The 23,785-nt window shown below is 38.0% G+C and overlaps 1 protein-coding gene across 1 annotated transcript; it reads right to left on the bottom strand.

Moving 5' to 3' along the window:
* Nucleotides 1-19,114: 19,114 nt before the first annotated feature.
* Nucleotides 19,115-23,128, bottom strand: LOC125709598 (homeobox protein engrailed-1-B-like). The gene is made up of 2 exons (XM_048978209.1): nucleotides 22,305-23,128; nucleotides 19,115-19,646 (listed from the first exon to the last, which is right to left on the bottom strand). Exons 1-2 carry the CDS (start codon nucleotides 22,813-22,815, stop codon nucleotides 19,327-19,329), a joined length of 831 nt encoding a protein of 276 aa, XP_048834166.1. The 5' UTR covers nucleotides 22,816-23,128; the 3' UTR covers nucleotides 19,115-19,326.
* Nucleotides 23,129-23,785: the final 657 nt, after the last annotated feature.

Genomic DNA, 23,785 nt, shown 5'->3' with positions numbered 1-23,785 from the left:
CGTCGAACACTAACACCTTCTTTTTTTTCTTCTTCTTCTTTTTCTCGCATGCTGTTTGGACCCATATGTGTGGGACGTGCCGCTATCTCATGGCTCTGATCCAGGAATCATCTGGTTGTGATCTACTGGGCTGTTCAGTAATTCTTCATAAATGTCACCCTGCAGCCTTGTGCTCATTTCTGTTTTAATCTATTCTGTAAAACATGCAAAACTCATAGGGACGACGTTGTGTCAACTATTTTACGTCCGACCTCACACGGCATTGTTTATCTACCCGGGAAAGCTACACGACAGTAGCTGCTCGTGTTTACGTCTGTGTCTTTGTACACGTAAGTGCGGATGGAGTACGTGTGGGTGAGTGTTTCTGCACGTATGTCAGAATGTACATGCTTGGTTATCAGAAAAGGTGCAGTTCAGAATTCTGCTTAACAGGCTTAAAGCTCCATCTGTACGGATTCTAATTCTTTTCTGACTGTAAGAGCTCAAGAGTTTTGGAGTAAATGCTCAGTCATCAAGAAAAACTATGTTTTTTTTTTTTTGTTTTTTTTTTTGCTGCTAATAAATGGATATTTCCAGTTGTCCTGTGTGATCAGATGGTATTATCCCAAAGCTATACCTAATGAAGAAACGTGATATCCATGTGAGCTGTGCTTGTGAATGCAGGCAAATAGCAGACTTTAGGACAGAAAGCTGACTTGGCGTCATGAGGCGTGGGTTAGCTGTCTGTTATTGCAGGATAGATAGAAAATACCAAAATAATCATGGATAAACATACTGTCAGTGTTAGCAGGTTGTGTTTGTAGACCGTCTTCTGCCACAGCCCTGGCTCATGTAAGCTATCACCACTGAGATCTTTTTCTGTTGCCTAGCAATCAGGCCCTATTTGTCCTGTGTGCAGAAAGATGATACCTAATAAATATACTCGTTTAATTCCTATAAATAATTTTATTAGCTTGCTGGATAATTGAAAAGTACTATATGTAGTTTATCATATACACATTATAGATACATTATTGTGTATTTAATAAAGTGAAGAAGTATATATATACTGTATATATACTGTATATATATATATATATATATATATATATATATATATACACTCAGACATATATATTATATATATATATATATATATATATATATATATATATATATATTTAATATATAATATAAAATATTTTAATATATTTACCGTTACTGACAGTAATATACTGACACTGAAATATATAGAATAACAGGAAAAGAAAACTCCCAGTTGAGCCTAAGCTAACTGAGAACAGAGACTCTACTGTTAGGTCATAAGGTTACTATGGTACATTAATTATGGTAATTATGGTGCATTTTAGACAAATTTCAGCTTTTCCACATCTGACCATATGAAGACATCAAAGAGTTAAGTGTAACGTGCCCCTTTATATCACACTGGCAATTGTTTCCCTGCCCTAGATTCAGGTCATTCCCTTATCGTCTTACCAGACGGCCTGCTGATGGGGTCCCCTGTGTCCCTCACGCTCTCGTTACTGAGGTCCGCCAAGTAGATCATAATTAAGGTCATGGTCAGAATTCTCATTATCCACTTGTAAACTTGTAAACAAACCACCCAAAGCACGTCTAATTCAAGACATACCAGTCTGTTCCAAACACCATAACTCAGATAGCTAGCTAATATTAGCTACTCTCTCTGCTTCTAATAGTTGTTGACTTACAAGTTGTATTGCAGCTCATTAATGGCAAGACCTCAGATGAACTTGGCTACTGATGTAGTCATTTAATGAAAATAACTATGCTACTGATGTGATTTCCTTAATGATACAACCGTGTGTTGGCTGAATTAGCATAATTTTATATTTAGTTTGGCAGAAGTAGTGGTCGAGACTCAATTCCTGGAGAAGGCTGGAGAAAGACACCTTCTCTGAATTCCTTTAATGGAAATATTTATTTGAGTAGAAGCTAGAAATGTAAAAATATAATTAAATATTCACACATTCAAGGATACAAGTGGATTCAAGTCAGTGCAAGAAATACTTATATGCAGAAACGTGTTCATTAATCATCCGTTAATGGTCTTACTTCCACACCACCTGAAGGCACAGTGCATTAGCAGCTTGCTAGAGATTCTGCTGCACTCTCCCTCCATAAAGCTGCCCGTCTCAGAAGGGGCAAACTGAAGCGACTCTGGATGAGCCTGGAGGCTGAGGCCTGGGCCACACCAAGCACCTGAAGAGCTTCCACCATGCTGCCACCATGCTGGCGTGTCAAAGCTGGAGCAGGAATGGAGGTAGGCCTGAAAAAATGAGCCTCCAGGGATGGTCATCTGTCCCAGGCTGGAGAGATTTCACGCTTCCAGCTGTCAGGATGATTAGCACCAACCCAGACAGATGCTACCTGCTGAGAAACTCTCCCATTGGGTTAAACTAATACAGATGCACACACAAGGAACACACACAGGCTGCTTCGAGCACCTCGCACTTTCATCTCCCAATTCACAGTTAACGCAAACACAAGCACACGCAACAAAGAAAGGCTTCCCAGAAAAGACATGTAAAGGACCAGGCAGAAACTGTTCAAATGACCATCACTTCCTTTCTGTCTTGCAAACCAAACAAGGCTGTTTAATAGACTTCACCACAAATTAGCATATAATAGAAACGCCGAATGAATAATCGTCGGGTTTACTATAGTCTCCACTTTATGATGTCACGATCTTATGAACCCAACTTTCTCTAAATTCCCTGCTAAATTCAGGATCTTTCATTCTTACACTGATTCACTTCAGATGCCCTTGACATTAGTATATTGAAAAATGTCCACCATTTCATTGTGTGTTTAATGTCCAAGACTCTCATATCCGACACCCAAACTCAGTAATAATAATAATAATAATTATTATTATTATAATGATGGTGATAATGATGATGATAATGATAAATGTTTCCTAAAGATGAACAAGGCAGCTTTCTGTCTGTGGGATGGTAGATCCAAATTTCACGTCAGAAACAAGGACAGTCTAATACAGAGTGATTTCCCTGCGATTGACTGGGAATACCTTCACAGCATTCCAAACATCTGTGACTCCAGATATGGGCAAGACTCTAACACCAACATGCTTTTATCCTTCTGTGGCTCTCCGGAGGGGGTTAACAAGGTGACGCACTGAGGTGCGGCCATTTCTGATAGGCTTCTTCTGCATCATGTCTGTCCATCGCTGTGCCCCCTCATAGTAATGACCACCATTAGATGTCGTGAAACTGAAGGGCTAAGTCAGTACTGTATTAACGTAGGGCATTAACGTATTGTCAGTACTGTATTAACGTAGGGCATTAACGTATTGTCAGTACTGTATTAACGTAGGGCATTAACGTATTGTCAGTACTGTATTAATGTAGGGCATTAACGTATTGTCAGTACTGTATTAACGTAGGACATTAACGTATTGTCAGTACTGTATTAATGTAGGGCATTAACGTATTGTCAGTACTGTATTAACGTAGGGCATTCATAGCTGCCCTCATCTCTAACTTACCGGAGAACATGCTGTATTCTCTGCCAGTATCAGGCATTGTGAAATTAAGCTGAGAATTACACATGATACAGGCAGTCCCCAGGTTATGAACGAGATCCATTTCCCAAGTCTTTAAGTCAAATTTGCAAGTAAGTCAGAAAAATAATAGTACATTACCTAATAATGACAATAATAATAATACACTAATAACAAAAGTAACTGCATGCAGTACCATACTGTACTTCGAGCCACTACAACCACACAGTGTTTTCAGAAAGTGCAACTACATTTGTTATTATGAACCATTTTATTTAGCCTGAATTTTTTATATAGGCGTAATAGGTTTTATGGCAGTCCGTTCGTAAGTACGCGTTGTCAGTATGTGAGACGTTCTTAACCCAGAAACTGCCTGTAAAAGACTTACATTCCAAATTAAAAGATAACATGCTTTACACAGACATTCCTGTGACCAGTGTGAGGAAAACATAGCCTGTTCGCCTTAGTTCCTCAAAGACTAAACTACACCTCCCTCCACAATATGGTCATAACAGCCTGTCAGGGGGTGTTCACCCCCCAGTGTGGTTTCATAATGTGTGTCCCAGCTTAACAAAGGTAAACATACGGAGTATGAGGTTTATCCATAACAATCATATCAGATTCATTCTTTATTTACATCACTTCTCATGCCATCATGTCCCTCCCAGGTCAAATAAAAATTAGACTCCGCACAACTCATCTGTTTAAGAATGTGACTGCGGAAGTCACAAATACAAAAATGAGAGAAAATGGTTTTAGACATGAAATCATAATTGATTTATGTAGGTGATATATAGGCCTGTTCTTCTTTAACAACTGCCATGTAGGACATGTCTGCCAGTAATGTCTGATTGAAGCTGTACTAAGTTGTGCCAAATGGGCATCTAGTTATGTGTTTTAGATTGTTCTACTTATACTTTATGTGTGCTACAGGAAATATGTATGTAGATAATTTATATATCCGTGTATACATTAATCTCATTCTGTAAAAACCTTCAAGGTCTTTTACAGCTCCTGGAAGAACACGTCTCCGACGGACAACATTAATTTAAACATACTATTTAGTAACTTCTAAAAACGAAAAATAAAGAGCCAGTGAGATGGGAAAACCATGTCAGAGGCTTAGAGTTCATTTAAATCAGGAACAAAACAAAAGGTTAGCTGTTATATAGCAAAAAATGAAATAAATAAATGAAGGAACAGCTATTGTTTCAAGGATTTTGCATCCTCAGGAGTTTGGAAAGCAAACAAATAAATAAATAGACAAACAAATAAATAACAGGAACATTTCTTACGAAGGTGTCATACAGACATTAGAAATTTATGACACGATGATGCATGTATAGCATGTATACATACATAAAAATAGAGATACTCAGAAAATTGCATTTCTACAAACAACAAACGCAAAAAACAATGGTAGGGGCTGGACTGACATTTTGAACAGCTGGACACATTCTGCGTGTGGTACTTTCTGGAAGCAGCAAGCTGGACATCTGCATGTTTTCGTCACACAGAAAAGCCACTTAAGCAGCGAGCGTCGGGGGGGTGGGGGGGTTGTCCTGGTGTTAGCTGGCTGCTCCATATTTGGCCTGATTTATCATGCTTGCAATTTTTTATTCTTTCCTGGAAATAAAAAAAAGGGGGAAATGAAAATGAAAGCTAATTTCTGTTCTCGTCATTGAATTCTGCTTGTGATGTGTGTTCATTTGCTTTTTAATGTATAATAAACATTATGTGCAGGAGTTTTTTAATTAATGCAAACTCTTTGTTGATACCTACTTTTTTGTCAGTACTCGTTATTAAAAAATTTTTTTTTTAATTATCCTTTCTGTATTTACAAAAAACTACTTAGGACTGATTCTTCAAGACCTCACATAGATCTGATTTTGTGTTCAGCTAGCTTCAAAACTTGTCAAGAACCACTTGGGTACGGGAAGAAAAAGTAGAGTCCAGTCTAAATATATTCAGATGAAGCAGGGAAGCCCTCTTCCTTTGACTATTATTACTACAATGTCTGGCATGTCTTCCAGAATGACTTAGCTAGGATGCTACAGCATGTAATGACTCTTACAGTGTCATTTGCTCACTGTGACCCAGTGTTCCACAACAATCTATCATAATTGGTATCAACTCACTGGGCCACCAACCAGTCTTTAAGGTACGTGGGAAGATCTGCGACTACTGCAATCATTCTTTTCCTACATGATTATGGCAAATTACCATTGGTAATATTTTACTTGAGAGGGTACAAATTATATAGTATTAAGCTCTTACATGTGTATTAATTAACCACAAATGAAGTGTTAGTTACATACTGATCTAATTGTCATTCATTATTAATGAATCCTGATGCATCCTTCATCACAAGTAATTATATTTACTATATCTTTTCATTCTGTAAACTTTTGTGAATTACTGAATGCACTATTAAAGGAACTACTGAAGTACCAAGTCATGACTAACATAAGTGAAATACGGATCTCGTGTTATTTCATCATTAGTGAATCATGATGCATCATTTATCTGAAGCATCTACTGTGTTTGCTCATGATGTGTACTTCAGTAGTAACTGAGTTACTACTTAGTATTCATGGCGCCTCAAGTAAAGTGTTATATTATCATTCGTGATATCAGGTGTCACGTTGTGTACTGTCATCAAGATCATGTTGACATTCAACTTTCCTTCTTAAAAAAAACAGAAATCTGAAGGGCTGCGTCCAACAGTTCAGTCTGGGTTTTGAAATGCGCAACCTTAGTGTGCGGGTTTTACGTTATGATTATAGTACGAAGGGACGAAAAACTGAAGTGTCCTTTTCACAGAAAACTGCTGGCTTTCTAGAGAAAGTCTGGCTTTGCTTGAGCTGACTGTACTTTCTTCAGTGTGAAGAGTCTGGCCTTACAAAACAATGTGTACCCTTTCAGTTGAGGTCCCTTGGGACCTGCACATGGAAATGTACGTGGGAATGCATTGTGGAAAGATTAATGGTCATAAAATGACCACAGGGGACATAACCCAGCACATGGACAAAAACACGCAAAACACAAATATTCCATCACGTCAAGCTTAGCAATATAATATAAGCAGAATATACAGAAACAGTGGAGAGTCCCAAGTTGTTGGTTTTAAGGTATTTAACGGGCAACTAGGTGTAGGACTTGTTGTGTTGTCTTCGTCTTATTCTCTTTCTTCTTGCTATGATATATATCTCTGAATTATAATGCTCATTCACTGATATGAATTTTACATGCTGGAGGTACAACACACAGGTCATATAGTCTACATTATTCAAGAGCATAAAAATATATGATATACTATCAATAAATCAACAGAAGTTTTCAGACGTTCTCATCTGTTAAATTTGTGCAACCATTTTAGTTGCTTTTGTTGCCGTTTTTGTATCCCAGAAGACATTGTTGCATCATGGATACGGACCATCACTTGCTCCAGAAAACCTATTGACCCCTCCCACAGCAAGCAGAATGGCTCACCCAGAGATGGACAGACTTTGTTCTTTCTCTTTTCCCAAGATATTTGTCTGACATTATAACAAATGACTTAGCTATCGGGCCATCATGTGCGAACGATTAACTCTCTCTGCTCCTTAGTGCTTACAGAAGTAACCCAGTTACTTCTGACAGTAAAAGGCGTTACAAAGAACGTAAATGCTTTGGTTTTCTTGTTCAGCCCAGACACACTCAAGGCAGCATATTATTATTATTATTATTATCCATCCATCCATTTTACAAACCGCTTATCCTACTGGGTTGCGGGGGGTCCAGAGCCTATCCCGGAAGCAATGGGCACGAGGAAGGGAACAACCCAGGATGGGGGGCCAGCCCATTGCAGTTATTATTATTATTATTATTATTATTATTATTATTATTATCTATACTGCTTAATCATTACACAGTAGTCGATTTAAAGCAGTCCAAAGCACAAGGCAGAGAACACCTAGGACATGATGCCATGGATTACTGTCATTATTATTAAACTGTCCATAGTTACTAACACCATTTTTGCACCTATAATTACAAACCTGAAATTTTGTAAAAGATGGATTAAAATATGCATACATGAACATGGAGAACTGCATAAACCACACTCATCTCTCTCGTTACCTTATTTTCCATCTCTGTGTTCTAGCATTTATGTTGCTGTAGTGGAATTCACAGTGAATACTGGCTGGGTAGCATTAATAACATAGTATATAATTGCACCTTTGCCAGCAATGCAGATACAAACTCTTTTTTTGAGTAGATCTCTTCTGCAAGCTTGGTGCAATTTTGACTTCTCCCTCTGGGTAGTTTGTTTATAATGTCTGTAAACTCTCAGAGCAAATGAACAGGCATTTGTGTTTTCAGAAGGAGACAACTCAAGTCAAGTCCACTCTAGCCATCTTCTTTTTTAAGCCACAGCTGTGTATCTTGCTTGTCCTACTCGGAGTTATATAATTAGATTGCAGCTTTTCAAGGCTGATTGAAAACAGGCCTGTCGAGCTGCATTTCAGAAGCTTTCCTCAAGGTGTCCCCGCTTGCGTGTCGTGCTAACGTCGACCTGTGAACATCGCTTGGCTTGTGACTCATTAAGCAATCCGTTGGTGTGTGGTGGTATATGTGCAAAGAGTCGGATTTGTCTCCTATGTCGGCAGAAAACACAGCGAGGGATTAAGATGGTGAGAAGTTCGAGGAAGTCTGCAATGGAGGAGATGCACCTCCCACACCTTTGCTCTCACAGCTGTCAACCACAGGCTACTTCACAGATTTATTGCAAAAGTCAGCAGAGATCACCTGTGTGTTAAAAATAGTCATTGATCATTTTTGATATCATATTTATAAAAAGGCGTAACATATTATAGCCATGTTTATTATGTGTTATGAATGCTCTGTGAAGCTCTCGCTATAATGCACTATAGATACCATTATAATGCCGATATGCTGAAGTTATCAATAATGTACCAGGATGACTGTTTTAAGTAAAATGTTACCCAATGTCCATATCAGATGTGTTAGATCATGTTTTAATTTCCAGTTTCTCTCTACAGGATTTTGGAGGCAGCCTGCAGTGTGTGTGTGTGTGTGTGTGTGTGTGTGTGTGGGCATTAAATTTATATTACATTTTGGAAGCCAAATGTTCCCCACAATGTAATAAAAACCTGTATTTTTGACTTTGTGGGGACCATTTTTCAGGTCCCCACAAAGATTTGTGAATGCAATCAAAAAAATAAAAATGCCTCATATTTTGTTTGGTTACTTATGGTTAAGGTTAGGGCTGCACAGGAGTTAAGGGTGTCATGTTGGGTTTAGGGTTTTCCCCATACAAATGAATAAAGAGTCCTCACAAAGATATAATTACAAACCTGTGTGTGTGTCTCTGTGTGTGTGTGTGTGTGTGTGTGCGTGTGTGTGTGTGTGTGTGTGTGTGTGTGTGTGTGTTTTCCCCCTTGTTAAAAAGTTTTGGAAACTTACAACATTTGTAGAAGGAACTGAAAATGGAACTAAGAAAAAAGCAGGAACTGTAATATGATCCAAAGGTAAAATGAGTGACTTGAATGGTCTCACTTTTTACTCCATGTACTCTTTTTACTCGGCACCTCCTCTGTTACTCAAAAACATCCCCGATGAGACAGAGAGCTTCCTCAGGGGGCAGCAGCTTATATGACCTTGTTTCATTCCAGAAGGTGGACTCATATTTTTATTCAGTGCTTCCCATTTGACGTGTCGCCCTCCGTGTTCATTCCCACGCTGATTGACCCCCGACAGTAATCACCATCAGGTGCTCTCCCAGATGACACAAAACCCCAGTTTTGTTTTTGCACTGCACTGTGACAGAAATCACAGCACTGAACACGCACTGGAGAGCTCTGCTGAGCGAGAATGTGACTTAAGCAAGCCACAGCTTCGGCAAATAAGCATTAGGGGATACTGTGCTGATTCTGTGAGTGAGATTGATTCATGTTATCAGTTATTTCCCAGATTGTACTATATTCATTTTATGCAGCGATCCTGTGCTTGTCCTACATATTAAGACTGTGGCCACTTCATACGCTGCCCCCACCAAGCCTTTGCCAAGCACTCTGGGGAAACCGGGTTGGGAGGTGGGGTGCAGGGGGCACACTGTTTTAAATAAAACAACTGGCTTGGGCTGAATGCAGTATTTCCACATCTGATTTGCACCCGTAAGTCACGGTGTTGAAAAGCAAGCCCCAGATATCTGTGCATTCATGCTACATAAACCAGGAACTACTCTGAAACATCTTAGACTGTATGATGCGAACTGAATCTCTTTTATAGTTCCGAAAAAGGTCATAGACATGTGGAAATTAATGCTATATATTTTTGTTTGCACAGGACAATGTTCGCTGATTTTCTGCTTTATTGGGTCACTGTCAGAAGAAAAAAAAAAAAAAAAAACGCGCATGTCTCTTGTTTTATTTCAAGCGGTTTTCCCATCCTTGTTATCTTCCGATTTGCTGTTCCACACTCTTCCATGGCAGCTGCAGACCCGGCTGGCTGCGGAATGGATTATGGGTCCTGTCAAAAGGTACGGGCCTGATGCATGTTCTGGCCGCTGAACCACGTCCGGTGGTTTGGGCCGTGCCTGTCGAGGTGTCATGTAAACACAAAGTATAAATCGATTGGCACCGGTGTTAGAAATGGCATGTTGTCAAAAGCATCATCCACAGGAATATCCTGACGCTGACATGAATAACCAGTGTCCCTTCACTGAATAATTTTCAACAGGCCACTATGCCAAAAGGCTTACCGAAGCTGGAATCTGATTGGACACGCTCACTCTGTTGTATTTCCCAGAAATATAAATAGCAGGATTTCAAAGAACGGCTCATCTATGCTTTCCATCCTGGAATAAGAGGTTTCTTAATTAGCAGGTAAATAATTAAACATTTCTAAGTATGGCTCAGGGAGTCTTGTTACTGTGTTTATGTTTATTTTGAATCTGAAAAACGACTTAAACGACATAATTACCGATCATTTACACTTAACGGCATTTTAAGGCTGGCATGCGAACGGGCAGCACTTTTGGAGTGCTGGGCAGCCAGCCTTGTGGCCCGCCTCCCAGAGCCTTCCCACCCGACTCTCTCTCTCTCTCCTGGCCCCTTCTTGCGCTCCTCTCTCCAGGGGTGAAAGGCTATGCCAAGCCCCGCCCCCTGTCCAGCACTCCATCTAGGCCCAGGAAATATTAATGCTATTTTCGGGTCATTTAGCTTCAGTGAGGCTAAAGGCTGATCCTGACTTGCAGCAGAAAAATTTATGAGGAAGGCAAAGCAATCTTTGCTGTAAGAGCCATTATGGAATCCCCATTACAAAGAGAAAGGGCTCCTATATCACTGTGATTACCCCCTGGATAAGCAGTTTGGAAAATAAACGGATGAATGAACTCCTGCATTCCCAAACATACACTTACGCAGGTGCGAACACACAATAACATGGATACATATTTACAAGGACATGTTCCCAGGTGAAAACACAGCACAGACCGCTAATCAACACATACCTGTGACTACAACAACTTCTACTTTCACTGTGGAGAAATGTTTCATTTATACCTATTTTAATGTTTCCCCTATCTTTTGTCCTATTTCATATTTATTTACATGTATGATCTAAAGTGGCTGCATTTAGTAAAATCCACAAAACGTGAACACTAATATACAAACACAGCCAGGTATACCATGGTGCAGAAGTTCTCCGGTCTACTTCAGCTTGTAGCATTTTACTCTGAAACAGCCTTAAGTAGACAAATTTTTTGTCATCTTCTTTTTTCAACTGTGTCCAAAATTAAAGTTAATTTGAAAAGCGATGATAGATAGATAGATAGATAGATAGATAGATAGATAGATAGATAGATAGATAGATAGATAGATAGATAGATAGATAGAAAAAAAACACTTAAAAAACAAATTTAATAAGCTATTTTTTCTTTTAGCTGTAATTTTCACATTTTGAACAAAGGAAATTCCTTTTGTCAACAGTGGTGAGGCAGAATGGAATTTAATTGCATCGCTATTAGTTAAAGATATGAGGAGCCTGAAGGGTTACATACTGGAATTTCCCATAACACATTTATGGTTCTGTGGCAAAGTATCCAGCAGGAAATCAAACTCTGGGCTTAGCTCAACTTCACACTGAGGTACTGTGCCTTCAGCCTTAGGCAAACAATACACTTTGTATACAGGCAGCAAAAATTTACTTCTAGTTTTTAAACAATATACAGCAGGGTATGAATATAAACAGTCACTACCTCTCTTTCCTAGTGTGTGTTGACATGTACATGTGCTAACACATTTTGTTGCCAATTGCTGCATATTTTTAATAGTTAGAATAAACTAAATTGGATAATTGTGAGAATCACAAATGCAGTGTGTACTCAAGTACTCAGTTATTAATGATAATGCCTTTTAGTTATAAGCATGCATATGTTTTCAGATATATTTTTGCTGAAAATTTGGGTTTGGGATAGCAATGAATTATTGCTAAGAAAAGAGAAGTATTGGCACCATTCCAAGTGTTGATCTGAATAATCCTATTGGATTATGTCGTTGTAATGGTATTAGTGCCTGCTTCTTGAGGGGGAGAGATGCTATCCATCATACAATCCTCTTGGTCAACTAATAGGCTCTTTTCTGGCAATTTTCTGTGAGAGGAGGAATTATCAGATGCCTCTGCATACATCCACTGTGTCATTTATACCATTTTCAGTGTTTGTGACTGTTTTCTGGATCCCCCCAACCTTTCCTATGTTGCAAGATGTTCCTCTTCAATAAGTCCTTTGTAGTGAAACCCCGCGGACACAGCGAGGAATTTTACTAACCATAGAGTGACATCAGTTGACTTCCTTATCCCCCACAATGAAGTCAGTGCAGATGTCGTAGTGACGCTCATTTAGTGAAGCTCACTCCACTGGCAGTGAGAGCAGTGACCCGCAGGTACAGCCTGATCCGTCACGCCATCATTTCCAAAACATCATGACGCATGCAAATTTGCAAAATGACCAAGAAACATCTTACCTTGCTTTTCCATCGCAGCTACTGGAAAAAGTCACTGCTGCCATCAACCGCCATGCGTGTTGTTGTGTCTTGCCATTTAACGTAAACATTAAAGTCATCCATTCTTTTCAATTGCAGAGAAACAGCTGCAAAGAATCCAATAACTGCCTGTAGTTTTTGAAAACACACACAGATATTCACAGATATATATATATATATATATATATATATATATATATATATACACACACACAATGAAGCATATGAAAAGATAAAAGCTCTGTGGGCGGTCATGGGACAGGAAGTGGAGGGCTGCTGTTTGTGCACCATACGTGTTAGCACGTGTTAGCACATACATGACCCAGTGTGCACACACATGTACATGTACTTATATGACTGCCTGCACACAGTTGCAGATATATAACAAACGTGTGTATGAGTGTGTTTGTGTGTATGATTGTGTTCGTGCCACCGAAACAAATCAAGCATAACCATAGCGGCTAATTTGCAGTGACTTTCTGAAACAACAAACCAGTGGGAATTTTAATTTGACGCTCAATCTGCAGGTTATTTCCCATTTTGTCTCCCATCAAGCTTAAGAATCCCTTGGCCACCAGATTAGCACACTTCAGCCCCATTTGGGTCATTTTGCTTCCTCCCCTTTGATCAGCGTAGCATGAGTGCAGCAGTCCGCATAAAGACATGCGAAAAGGCGTTTCTCTGCCACCACATCAGGCTGCTGCAGGACCCCCTGCCTATTTAAATTTCTCAAACACAATGAATATGGGGGGCGGGGGGCTTGCACTTCATTTGGAAAAAGCTGCGGATGGCTTCACACCTTCCTTCCAGCCTCACAATATTTACCTGAACGCACCGTTTTTATTATGCAGTAATTTCCTGAGTGGACATTATTGCTTTCATTTGCATGCAAATGAAGGCCGTGGCGTGGCTGGACAGCACGGAGCAGCTGTGCACGACTCAGATTAGTACAGTATACGAAAATTCAACATCAGCACTGGGACAAAATGTTAGGCTGCACGTGAAGCTTCCCGCGTGCGTCGCCGCTGCGTAATTCGCTCCCTTCGCTGACGCTCCATGTTAATTGTTAATGAAAGAATTAATTCATTGTTTACAGGATGCTTCGTGGTCTTTGGGAAAAAAAACAAGGGGTGCGACTAAATTATTATTATTATTATTGTTATTATTATTTGATGTTGTTGTTGTTGTGGAGGTGGTGCGTATTGCGTTTAGCCAAATGGACAAAGTGAAATATCCGAGTTCTCGCTCAGAGTGTATTTTGTACAATTTGCTGTGCACATTGATTGACTTTGTGCAGAAAAGAAGTCTTTTATATGGTCTTGTCGACTATAGGAAACACATAAAAGCCAATACTATGGAAATCGAAAGAGAGAGAATTTTTAAATATTAAAAATACAACATGCACCGTCCTAAGGAATATTTAAAAAGACAAGGCCGCCTTTCTCCTTGGCCTGTTTCTGTGTCCGCATTAGCAATAATTGTCGAGAGAGTGATGATAGATAGATAGATAGATAGATAGATAGATAGATAGATAGATAGATAGATAGATAGATAGATAGATAGATAGATAGATAGATAGATAGAACGTGTGTGTGTGGGGGGGGAATGTATATTTTAAATTCTTAAGAAACAAACGACAGTTTGAATGATAAATAGAGCTAGTTCTTGTATATATTTACGGAGTAAATATGGCTTAAGAGAAACGTTTACTTTGTTCCAGCATTGTTTTCATGATATCGTAATAGTGTAATTGAATTCTGCTTTTGCGCTGCCTGCCTATAACGCTGTTTATATTTCATGTCACATTAGCTTTGCGGTTTGCCATAGGGTGGTATGTAACATTTTATCGGTACTAATTTTGTACCAGTTTTTGTCTCAGCTTGTTTCTTTGTTGTGTTTGCATTCTACTGGCAGCTGGTGAAAGAAACAAAATGTCAGATGGATAAACAAAACCTTTCCGGAAACCAGTGAAATTGGGGACAGATGAATTCTGTACATCCAAACGTAGACAGTAGAGAAACATTGGAGGAAAATCTCCGTCATGGGCGCTGATTCTCTTTGCTCAGGTGCAGCTATCATTTTATTAGTCTATTCGACAGTTTGTGAAAAAGGTCTCGGGTGACAGTAGCTATGATAAGATTGTGCCTTAACCGGTTATACAAAGAGAGTAACAGTTACGCAGAGGCAACAGCGACGATACCGTCACCCTCGGCGTCCTCTCAGACATTTAATTCGGTCTTTTAGCTGGTCTTTCCTAAAATGACGCATTTCGGGCCTTTGCGCATCGTTTTATTTGTCTTTGTGTATTAATATTTCATGCGTGTAGTGTTTATTAAATAAATATATTTAATTGAACAAAATGACTCATGGCAAAATAATTAGAAACAACTAGTATCCCGCGGCAAAACGTGTGGCCCGTGGCTTCTCTGGGCGAACAATAGTTAGAGTTAATTAAAATAAATCTAATTTAAAAACGCATTAGTATTTGTAGAAATAATATACATCACACATAATTAAACTAATCACTGAACTCGAAATTCTGACAGACCACTTGTACCAATTAAAGATTCAAATACGGTGTCAGATTTATCCAGAACGAACAACTCCGTACTTAGGGAACAGAAAAAAAGGTGTTGGTTCAGATTTTTTAAGCAAATTAATTTCAACCAAACTCGAGAGGTAAGGAGAATAACGACTATAATTATAGGAGATAAACAGCATAAAGAATGTTTAACGTTTAATTATCTGACCACTTTTTTGTTGAATACGCTTGCCCCGTTCCTGGAAAACATGCACCTGAAAAGTCTTACGTGAAATATGACGCAACGATTTGAGTTTCTGTTTTCAGCTTTTGAAAACACGCAGTTCAAACGCCATCCGTCGTGGAATCGTGCTCAAAATAATGAGACATTGGCCTAGATGGTACGCTTCAGTAACAACAGTAAAATTCTTAAATGCTTATTCAGACAATAATATGTAGGACTATAATGTGTTCATCAATCAACTAAACTTTTCACAAGCTAATTAATTAGAACTTCATAGAAGATAAGTGAATGTCTTTTTCTCTTTATTGCATTAACACGTAGCTAGGGTAAGTGTAACTGCAGGCTAATTCACCGTATAGGCTTTATTTATCTCTAAAATAAATAATTCCGTACATAAGACATATTACTCTGTTTAAGATGAATATTCTTCAAATTGCAGAGCAAATAATATAATGTTGATTTATACTGGAGTCGCAACAGGTGCATCTTAACACGAAGGATTTCTTGCGTTACTGACAACGCGTTTTAAAAATGAAGACGATTTTACTCAGATTTCAGATTTTACAGTTATCGGCAACTTCTTGTTCTCCTTATTATTCTTGTCTGTCTCGTTCACCAAAACCGTTCACCAATAAACATGTTTACTGGTTTTATTAGATAAAACATCCAAATATATAAACTGCTTTTTAATATTATTTACAACATCTTTTGTCGGCCATATAGCCCACAATGTGAGTCAGACTGACGCCATTCAATGCAGTTTGCCGTTGTTTTTTTTAGTTTTAATGTATAAAACAAAGTGATAATGTATTAAAAATGAAAAAGCTGTTATTTTTGCTGATGTTGTCGATGTGGTAGCATTTGCGGTTTCTCCATGTACGCCTGTTATAGGACTGCATACAAAAGCTGTTTTGTGTCGTCTAACATTTATTTCTTTTTATTTTAATAGAACCACATATTTCCGTCATACGTTTCCCATTTATATTAAATATTTCAAAATACATTTTAAAATATTACTATTTGTTATTTTAAACACTACTAATATTACGAATGGTGCTGCTGCTGCCAATAATAATAATAGTAATAATAATAATTATTATTATTATCATAATTATAATAATTCACACGTGAATATTGATTCAAATCAATTGTTATACATCCAAACAAAAGTTTCCATCACGTGCCTCTGTACGGGCTGTGCGAGAATCGGTGTTTTACCAATAATTAGTTATAGTTTCAGATTAACAACGTACTGGAAGCACATTTTGCGTTTTGCAGAAACTCATATCTTAATTTTGAAAAACACAAATCCAGTCGTATCAATATAATGCGCGAATGCACATAAACGCGTTAAAGCTGTTAAATGCATTCATGAATAAAAGGGAACCCATAATAGGTTGAGTACATTTCCAAGTATACTGAGCTGTGACCAAAAGGTTGCAAGTTCGAATCGCATTAAAAGTTTTCAAGCAAGTAGGCTGGTGCGTCAGCGGGACTGTAAGCCCCACTTATCCCATTGGGGAAAAATGTATCAAATGTAACGCAAAAATATAAGTGTATAATACCCACCTCAGTAAATTAAAAATGCATTTATTTTCTTTTCATTGTAGAAATTATTGTGCTTACCGTATATTTACTATGGTGTACAAACCCCCTGAACATATTTTGCAGATCTATCTTAAAGATATATATTTTTATTATTTTCTATTACAACAAGAATTGATAGCGACGATCAATGAACAAGCGATTGATATGGAAGACATTCCATTATAAAATGAGACTAAAAATTATAGAAATTGTATTCTGATTTGTATTTGTAATTTTGAACAGTTTAGTCCATAAAATTACATATTTTCGTTGCACATAAAAGTATAGGCTAAAAACTGTCTGAGTTATTTTGGCTTGTCGAATTATATCAAATTTTGGAGGAAGGCATAGATAATTGGCTTTGGCGACTGCGTTTAACCTTTAACCCAGAATGTAGATCCCTTTAAAGGTCTGCTTTGATTTCGGGACAGTGACACAAAAGACCATGTTGTCTAACGGGCGATCTTCGGCACGATCACACCAACAAGGCCAATGCGTGTCAGGCCTGGAAGACAAGACTAGGTCAACGGGTTAGGTTTTGAGGGCAAAAACGTGTAATAGATGCTCTATTGCGAAGTTGTAAGCAAATAAACCGTCAAAAGCAGGTTGATGGTGAGACTGGGTGTCGAGAGAGCTTATTGTAATACATTATTTTGTACTCTGTTAATGCCAGGAGTTGTTTACCGACTGGGACAAATCCTTACAGGCTTACGTCAAATTACATTTTACAGTAGCCCAATCATTCATTCATTTTTTCCCTTGTGTGAATAACGTGTTCCATATAACCATGCATGGATTGCTATCCACACTATACATAGAAATGTACAGTTAAGTAATTGTACACTGGATACAGGTTTCAGGCTAGTCGTAATAGATGATCTGGGGAAGTCTGTGGTTTGTTAAAATATAGTTAAAATATTATCTTCATAGATGATATACTTTGTAAAACAACGTATGTTTTATATGTATTACGCGCACACAATGTGTCTTTTATTATTATTATTATTATTATTATTATTATTATGACGTTCAAATCGACTCAAGTTATTTTATTTGAAAACACCGACTCCGAATACTGAATTTGAAGCAATCCTCGAACAATATAAACGTCAACACTCTCTAATGTAAAATAATGTACCCATTTTTACCCATTTACATCTAGAATTGATCTATATCTTAGCTTTACGTTAAGTAATTTGACTCCACAGAACAGTAAATTGTAATATCTAATTTAAAAAAAATTATCTTCAGCATTGATAATACACATCGTGCTCATTGTCATTATCACCATTAGTCTAAGCCAGTTTGATCGCAGTTAACGCGTGATCTTACTGTCATACGCGCGTGAATCCATTTCGCCATATTCAGATGTGGACGCGATGGATTACACTGTTCGTCCGGCCTATAACACAGAAGGGGAGAGCCGGAGTGATGAACGCATGACAACATTTCTAGGCCAAATCTACCCATCCCTGCCACAAATTTTAACGATAACTTCATTTCCCCTTGGAAAGTAAATGCACGTGTATTTTATTAAATAAATAAACGAATATCATAAAATTCATATTAAGAAGCTTTTAAAATAATAATAATAATAAAACACGAGCTGTCGATCTCCAAAAGCACACCCGGAATCAAAACATAACATGGAATTCCTTCGAAGATACTGGAGAAAGAGAAAACTCAATACTATAAAGAGATTCATTTGCTTTTTAAAATGATATCTGAGGGACGCCATTTGATGACCTGGCTCTACAGTCACTCGATAAACTCAAACGAAATCGCAGACAATAAACCGAAATTCCTAACAGCATGACCGATCTCATCTTAAGGTTAATGAACGCGGAAGTGACCCGGCAGACATAGAGGAGAAGCGATTGCAGTACATTCTACAATTTTATTTCGGACTACACCTTCCGAAAATATTAAAACCTTTGGCTTGAAGCGGCGGCTCAGAAACGGAGTTTCGAATTATGACTTTAGTTCTAGCTGAGAAATTGATAATAATAATAATAATAATAATAATAATAATAATAATAATGACAGAAGAATGAGAAGGAGAAAACAGAATTAGGCAGTAGTTGATAACATAACTAAATTAAATGCTTAAAAAAATACCCAGCAAGTGGATACTGACACATACGTTTGGACCTGAAATTAAATATACAACGAAATATTTCTGGCTATATATAGATTTTTTTATTAATGTTCGCAATTTATATAGTTTTGTCCATATGCTATACGACAGACTGAAATTTCAGATTTTAAATAGCACCTGTCCATTTCCCTTCGTATCTTCTTTTTTCACAAAAGTGGAAAAAAGGAAAGAAAAAAAAATGCTCCCGTTAAGTGTCTATGGCACACCGATGGGGCGCTGGGAAGAGGCTCATTCGCTGTCATCCTTGTCTTCCTGGATGGTGGTGGTGGAATGATTGTACAGGCCTTGCGCCATCAGCTGCAGGGCTAGACCGTTCTTATAACCGCTGGCTTTTTTAATTTTTGCCCTCTTATTCTGGAACCAGATTTTGATTTGTGACTCGTTAAGGCTCAGTTCCTGGGCCAGTGACTGTCTTCTTTGCTCCGTGATGTAGCGATTGGCCTGAAACTCGGCTTTAAGTCTCTGCAGCTGTTCCGCTGTGAAAGCGGTTCTGGGTCGCTTGTCTTCCTTGGTGCTTTTCTTCTTTTTTAACTTGCGCGTCCTTGGGCCTACAGTACAAACAACAATAACACGAGGATATAAACACCAGCATCTCTGATAAACATACATATAGGTGAATCTTGTGTCGTTGCTTTCAAGTACACGCAAGCACACAATTTGTTATAGGCCAAATTTTCCATAAAAACGGCCGAATTTCAAGGTATGCGCGAGCGTGCAAGTGTGTTTAAGCTCGTTGGTGTATGATTTAATAATCATCTGGCATGATCAGCAAAAAATATCACTACTCTCCAACTCCCACATCAACAGGACATCTTATGTTTTATGTGCAGATTAACTGCGTTATTGTGACGCGCGCTGTTTTACAAATCATCCTTTGCTGTTCTTAATATTTAAAAAAAATCATGATTTGTATGATTTGAAGTTCAAGGAATAAAACGAAATGTTTACAACACAACAAAACACCGTACTTTGCTTCCCATGTCCAAGTAAGAGCCCAATTCGAATTCCAAAATGATATTAGATTCAATATATTTTACAATTGCACTACGAAAAACTTCTGCTCTATCCGAGATACCCCACAAACCCCTAAGCGTTTGTCCCCGCTTGCTACCCGAAGTCTGTTATTTGGACGCTGCTGTTTCTGTAAAGTGCTCATTATATGATCCACGATCATTTGCATAACCAGAATAATATTTTGTCTGTGATGTGTAACCGCATAGAATTAAACAAAGGATCTCTATTTCATATGCATGACAAAAGAAAAGTCTTCAGCGAATCTTTGATGACTTCAGCTACAATTGTTTGTAAGCGGGTTTTTTTCGGCACAATGAAGACTGGCACTTCTGCAGGTCCCTTTATCCAAATATATTCAGTCTTTTCTTCAATGATTTTGGTAAAATATTACATTTTGCCCACAGTTACACAATTAACGTGGCCTCAAACTTTCCTTTGACTACAAAATACTTTTCCTGTTATGCTTTGTACGAAAAGTTAGCTAGGATTTCACGCATCAAGAGTCCCCTTTTAATAGTATTAATTAAATGTGAAACACAATCATGCTATTTCCTAAAATTAACTATACAATGTATAATCCTCATCCAAGATCATACCGGCGGACATCGTTAGATTTGGAGGCATTGAAAAAAATCTTTCTATTTGAAAGGACGCCAAAATTACTGTTAACATTAATATTAGTATATTTTAAGCTCGCCTATCTATCTATCTATCTATCTATCTATCTATCTATCTATCTATCTATCTATCTATCTATCTATCTATCTATCTACACACAACGGAAAAATACAACTACATTGAAATCATTTACTACTAACAAACCTCCACCTGTATTAAATTAGGGATTATCAAAATATTCGCTAATTTTTATTTTAGTTCAGTATAATTCACAATGATTGCAATTTCTAAGTAATCGACAAAGGCCTTCCTGTTAATAGGCTGCTGCATTATAGAAAACGTAGTCAGAATGAATATAAATAAGCAAACATTTACGAAATAATAGGTAACAATGGGGAAGTTCCAAACTTGGCCTGTATGGTTATTTTTGTTATTTATTCAATTAAGCTGAAATCGAAACAGTGATGTATTAGTCACATTAGATTGATAGCTTCATCAGTAAAGTTTAGCCAATCGATGCTTATCTATCCTATTTGTTTATTTATTTATTGAGTGGGCATTGGGCTGTCAGGTCTTAGCCATCTGTGCAGCTGTCTGAATACCGTTCATTTCCAGAAACGCGAATGGAACAAACTCTTACACGGTGAACATCCCATCCTCATGTTCTCCAGACAGTGTAAAATGGCTACTTTCTGAATGCCATTACACACACGTCGAATGTACGTCATAAAACATTACAAATCGCTTTAACCTCCCATTTTTATTTCATAAATAAAAGCCGAGAGAGCGTCAGTTAATACTTTCAGAGATAGATACGTAGCCTGAAGCTGCCCACGGGTCTCAATATAAACACCCTATTCTGCCTTTAAAATGTAATAAGTTGTATAATAAGCTGTGTAATAAGCTGTATAATAAGATGTAATAAACCCTATCAAAGGGTGATTTTTTTAGATTCTCCTGTGGAAGAGGTTGCACGCTACTAATAGATTTTAATAGGCTACAATTTACTTTTTGTTAGAATATTAATGAATAAATGAGGATAAAATGGCTGATTTATTATTATTATTATTATTATTATTATTATCAATATAATAATAATAATAATAATAATAATAATAATAATAATAATATCAGTAATTATAATAAGGTGTTTAATGGGTCTCACTCATTTCCCCCAAAACCAATATTACCCACTGTGCTCTTAGTTAAATTGTTGCAAGGTAACTGGACTGCCGTAACTGGCAAAAAAAGCGAAATGTACACACAGTCTAAGGTCTCGAAACCTATAATAATGTACACTTCACATACACACACGCGCACACACAGATACATTCTGACTAAAAATCCCTAAAACGGGTAGTAAATTGCGATGTAATTTAGCCACATATTTATTCAAAATGTAATAATTACATGTCTTAAATAAATCATAAAATTATATACATTAAGAATATATATTATATACATGTAGCCATAAATTATTTAACCCATAACAACTCCTGTAGTTTTTTTTTCTTCTCCTTCACTTGGCAATTCGTAAGAAAAAAATAAGGATTTTTAAGAGACTTCTGCCTTACCAGATGACGGTCTGTCCGAATATCTCGTGCAGTAAACCCAGGCAGGCCATAGCAGCGGCTGGGGGTCTGTAACGGGGGCAGTTCTTCCATTATCCGCATTCACAACCATTATTGACGCGGTGTTCTCGCCACATTTTATAGAATTAGATCCATTTCCTTCCCCTCGTGTTGACGAGTTCTGCTTGGAGGGCGGCAAAGACGACAAGGAAGACGACGAAGTGCTGTCATTGCTGCAGTTTGAATCCTGGCACAAAGTGGCGGGGAGGGATGGCCTGATTATCAATGGATTGACGTTTTCTCTGTCCGATGTGTGAGCTCTCTCCCTGCCCGCGAACTCCTTTTTACAACCGAAATCTGGCCGAAGAATGTTATCGATGAAAAAGTTGGTGGTTCTGTGACTTTGCTGCGCCGCTTGGTGAGGTACGGCCGGCGGAGACGGGAGATTCGGGGAAAGAGAGACGCTTTCCCCTTCGCTCGCATCTCGCCCGTTCGGCTCTTTCGGGTCTTCCATGCCTGAGACCAGATCGGCCAAAGCGTCTGCCGCTCGCACCAAATTCCACTTGCTGCTCAGTATTTGTATCCAGTTACAACCAAAGTGTAACCACTTTAAATTAAATTGAAATAATTACAGTTACGCGTGATAAATTGGAGGGCTATGTTCTTAAAATGCCGGCATCTTGTAGGTAGTAGCAGGAGTCCGAAGTGCTATAATATGTCCGTCTGACATCGCATGGCCAGCTCATTTGGAGTGCCTGCCCCCCTTTTATCTATGACAGCTCGATCCCTGCAAACTCTCCTAAAATTGCTCAGCCTCACACACTTTTTTTTTTAAATAAGAACCGGAAACACGTGATCACCACACACGTGCAGTCAGCCAATAAACTGCTGAAACTATTTCCGACTGAAGTGATTGTCCAATCGCATTTCAGGACGCTCCGTAAATATATAAGATTGCTCTTTTATCAAGTACTACGTCTTGTAGTCTTCATCTCTGCATGATGTGTGCTGAGTCCATATAATAATCTTTAAAATTTTGAATTCCCTGCATATTTCAATAGAGATCCACCATCACACTGTGTACTTTCATAGGAAAAAAACCAAGCTGCGTGGTACGTACTTATGATTTATAAAAAAAACCCTAAGAGGTTTGAAGGAGTCAAAGTACGCCGGTTATTCAAGAGTTTTTTTTTGTAAGTTTTTAAGCACACGGTGTTTCACGCGTCGAGCAGATATGCTTGATAATTTTGTCTTTACATCTTTCCTGCTGTCGGATCAGGACAGGTGTTAAGTAGGCCTATGCAATTATAAACATGTTTACATTAACCATTTCGTTTAATAGCTGTAATAATTTTATACTCCTTTTCGGTGTTCGGAAAATCCTTATACAACATCTGCAGTTGTTTAAAAAATCCAGTGGGCCTAAATACTGCCTGCCCACAAGTATAGGAATATTAAAAGATTATTCCAATGAAATTCATCTT

Source organism: Brienomyrus brachyistius, chromosome 16, assembly GCF_023856365.1.
Source record: "Brienomyrus brachyistius isolate T26 chromosome 16, BBRACH_0.4, whole genome shotgun sequence".
NCBI lineage: Eukaryota > Metazoa > Chordata > Actinopteri > Osteoglossiformes > Mormyridae > Brienomyrus > Brienomyrus brachyistius.
The sequence above is the reverse complement of the archived record's forward strand: the minus strand, read 5'-3'. Positions and strand labels throughout refer to the sequence as shown.

Coding starts and splice junctions, on each gene's coding strand:
- LOC125709598 (XM_048978209.1), bottom strand. CDS start 22,815: ATGGAAGACCCGAAAGAGCCGAACGGGCGAGATGCGAGCGAAGGGGAA. Junction 19,647..22,304: donor TTCGGACAGACCGTCATCTG/GTAAGGCAGAAG, acceptor TTTGTACTGTAG/GCCCAAGGACGCGCAAGTTA.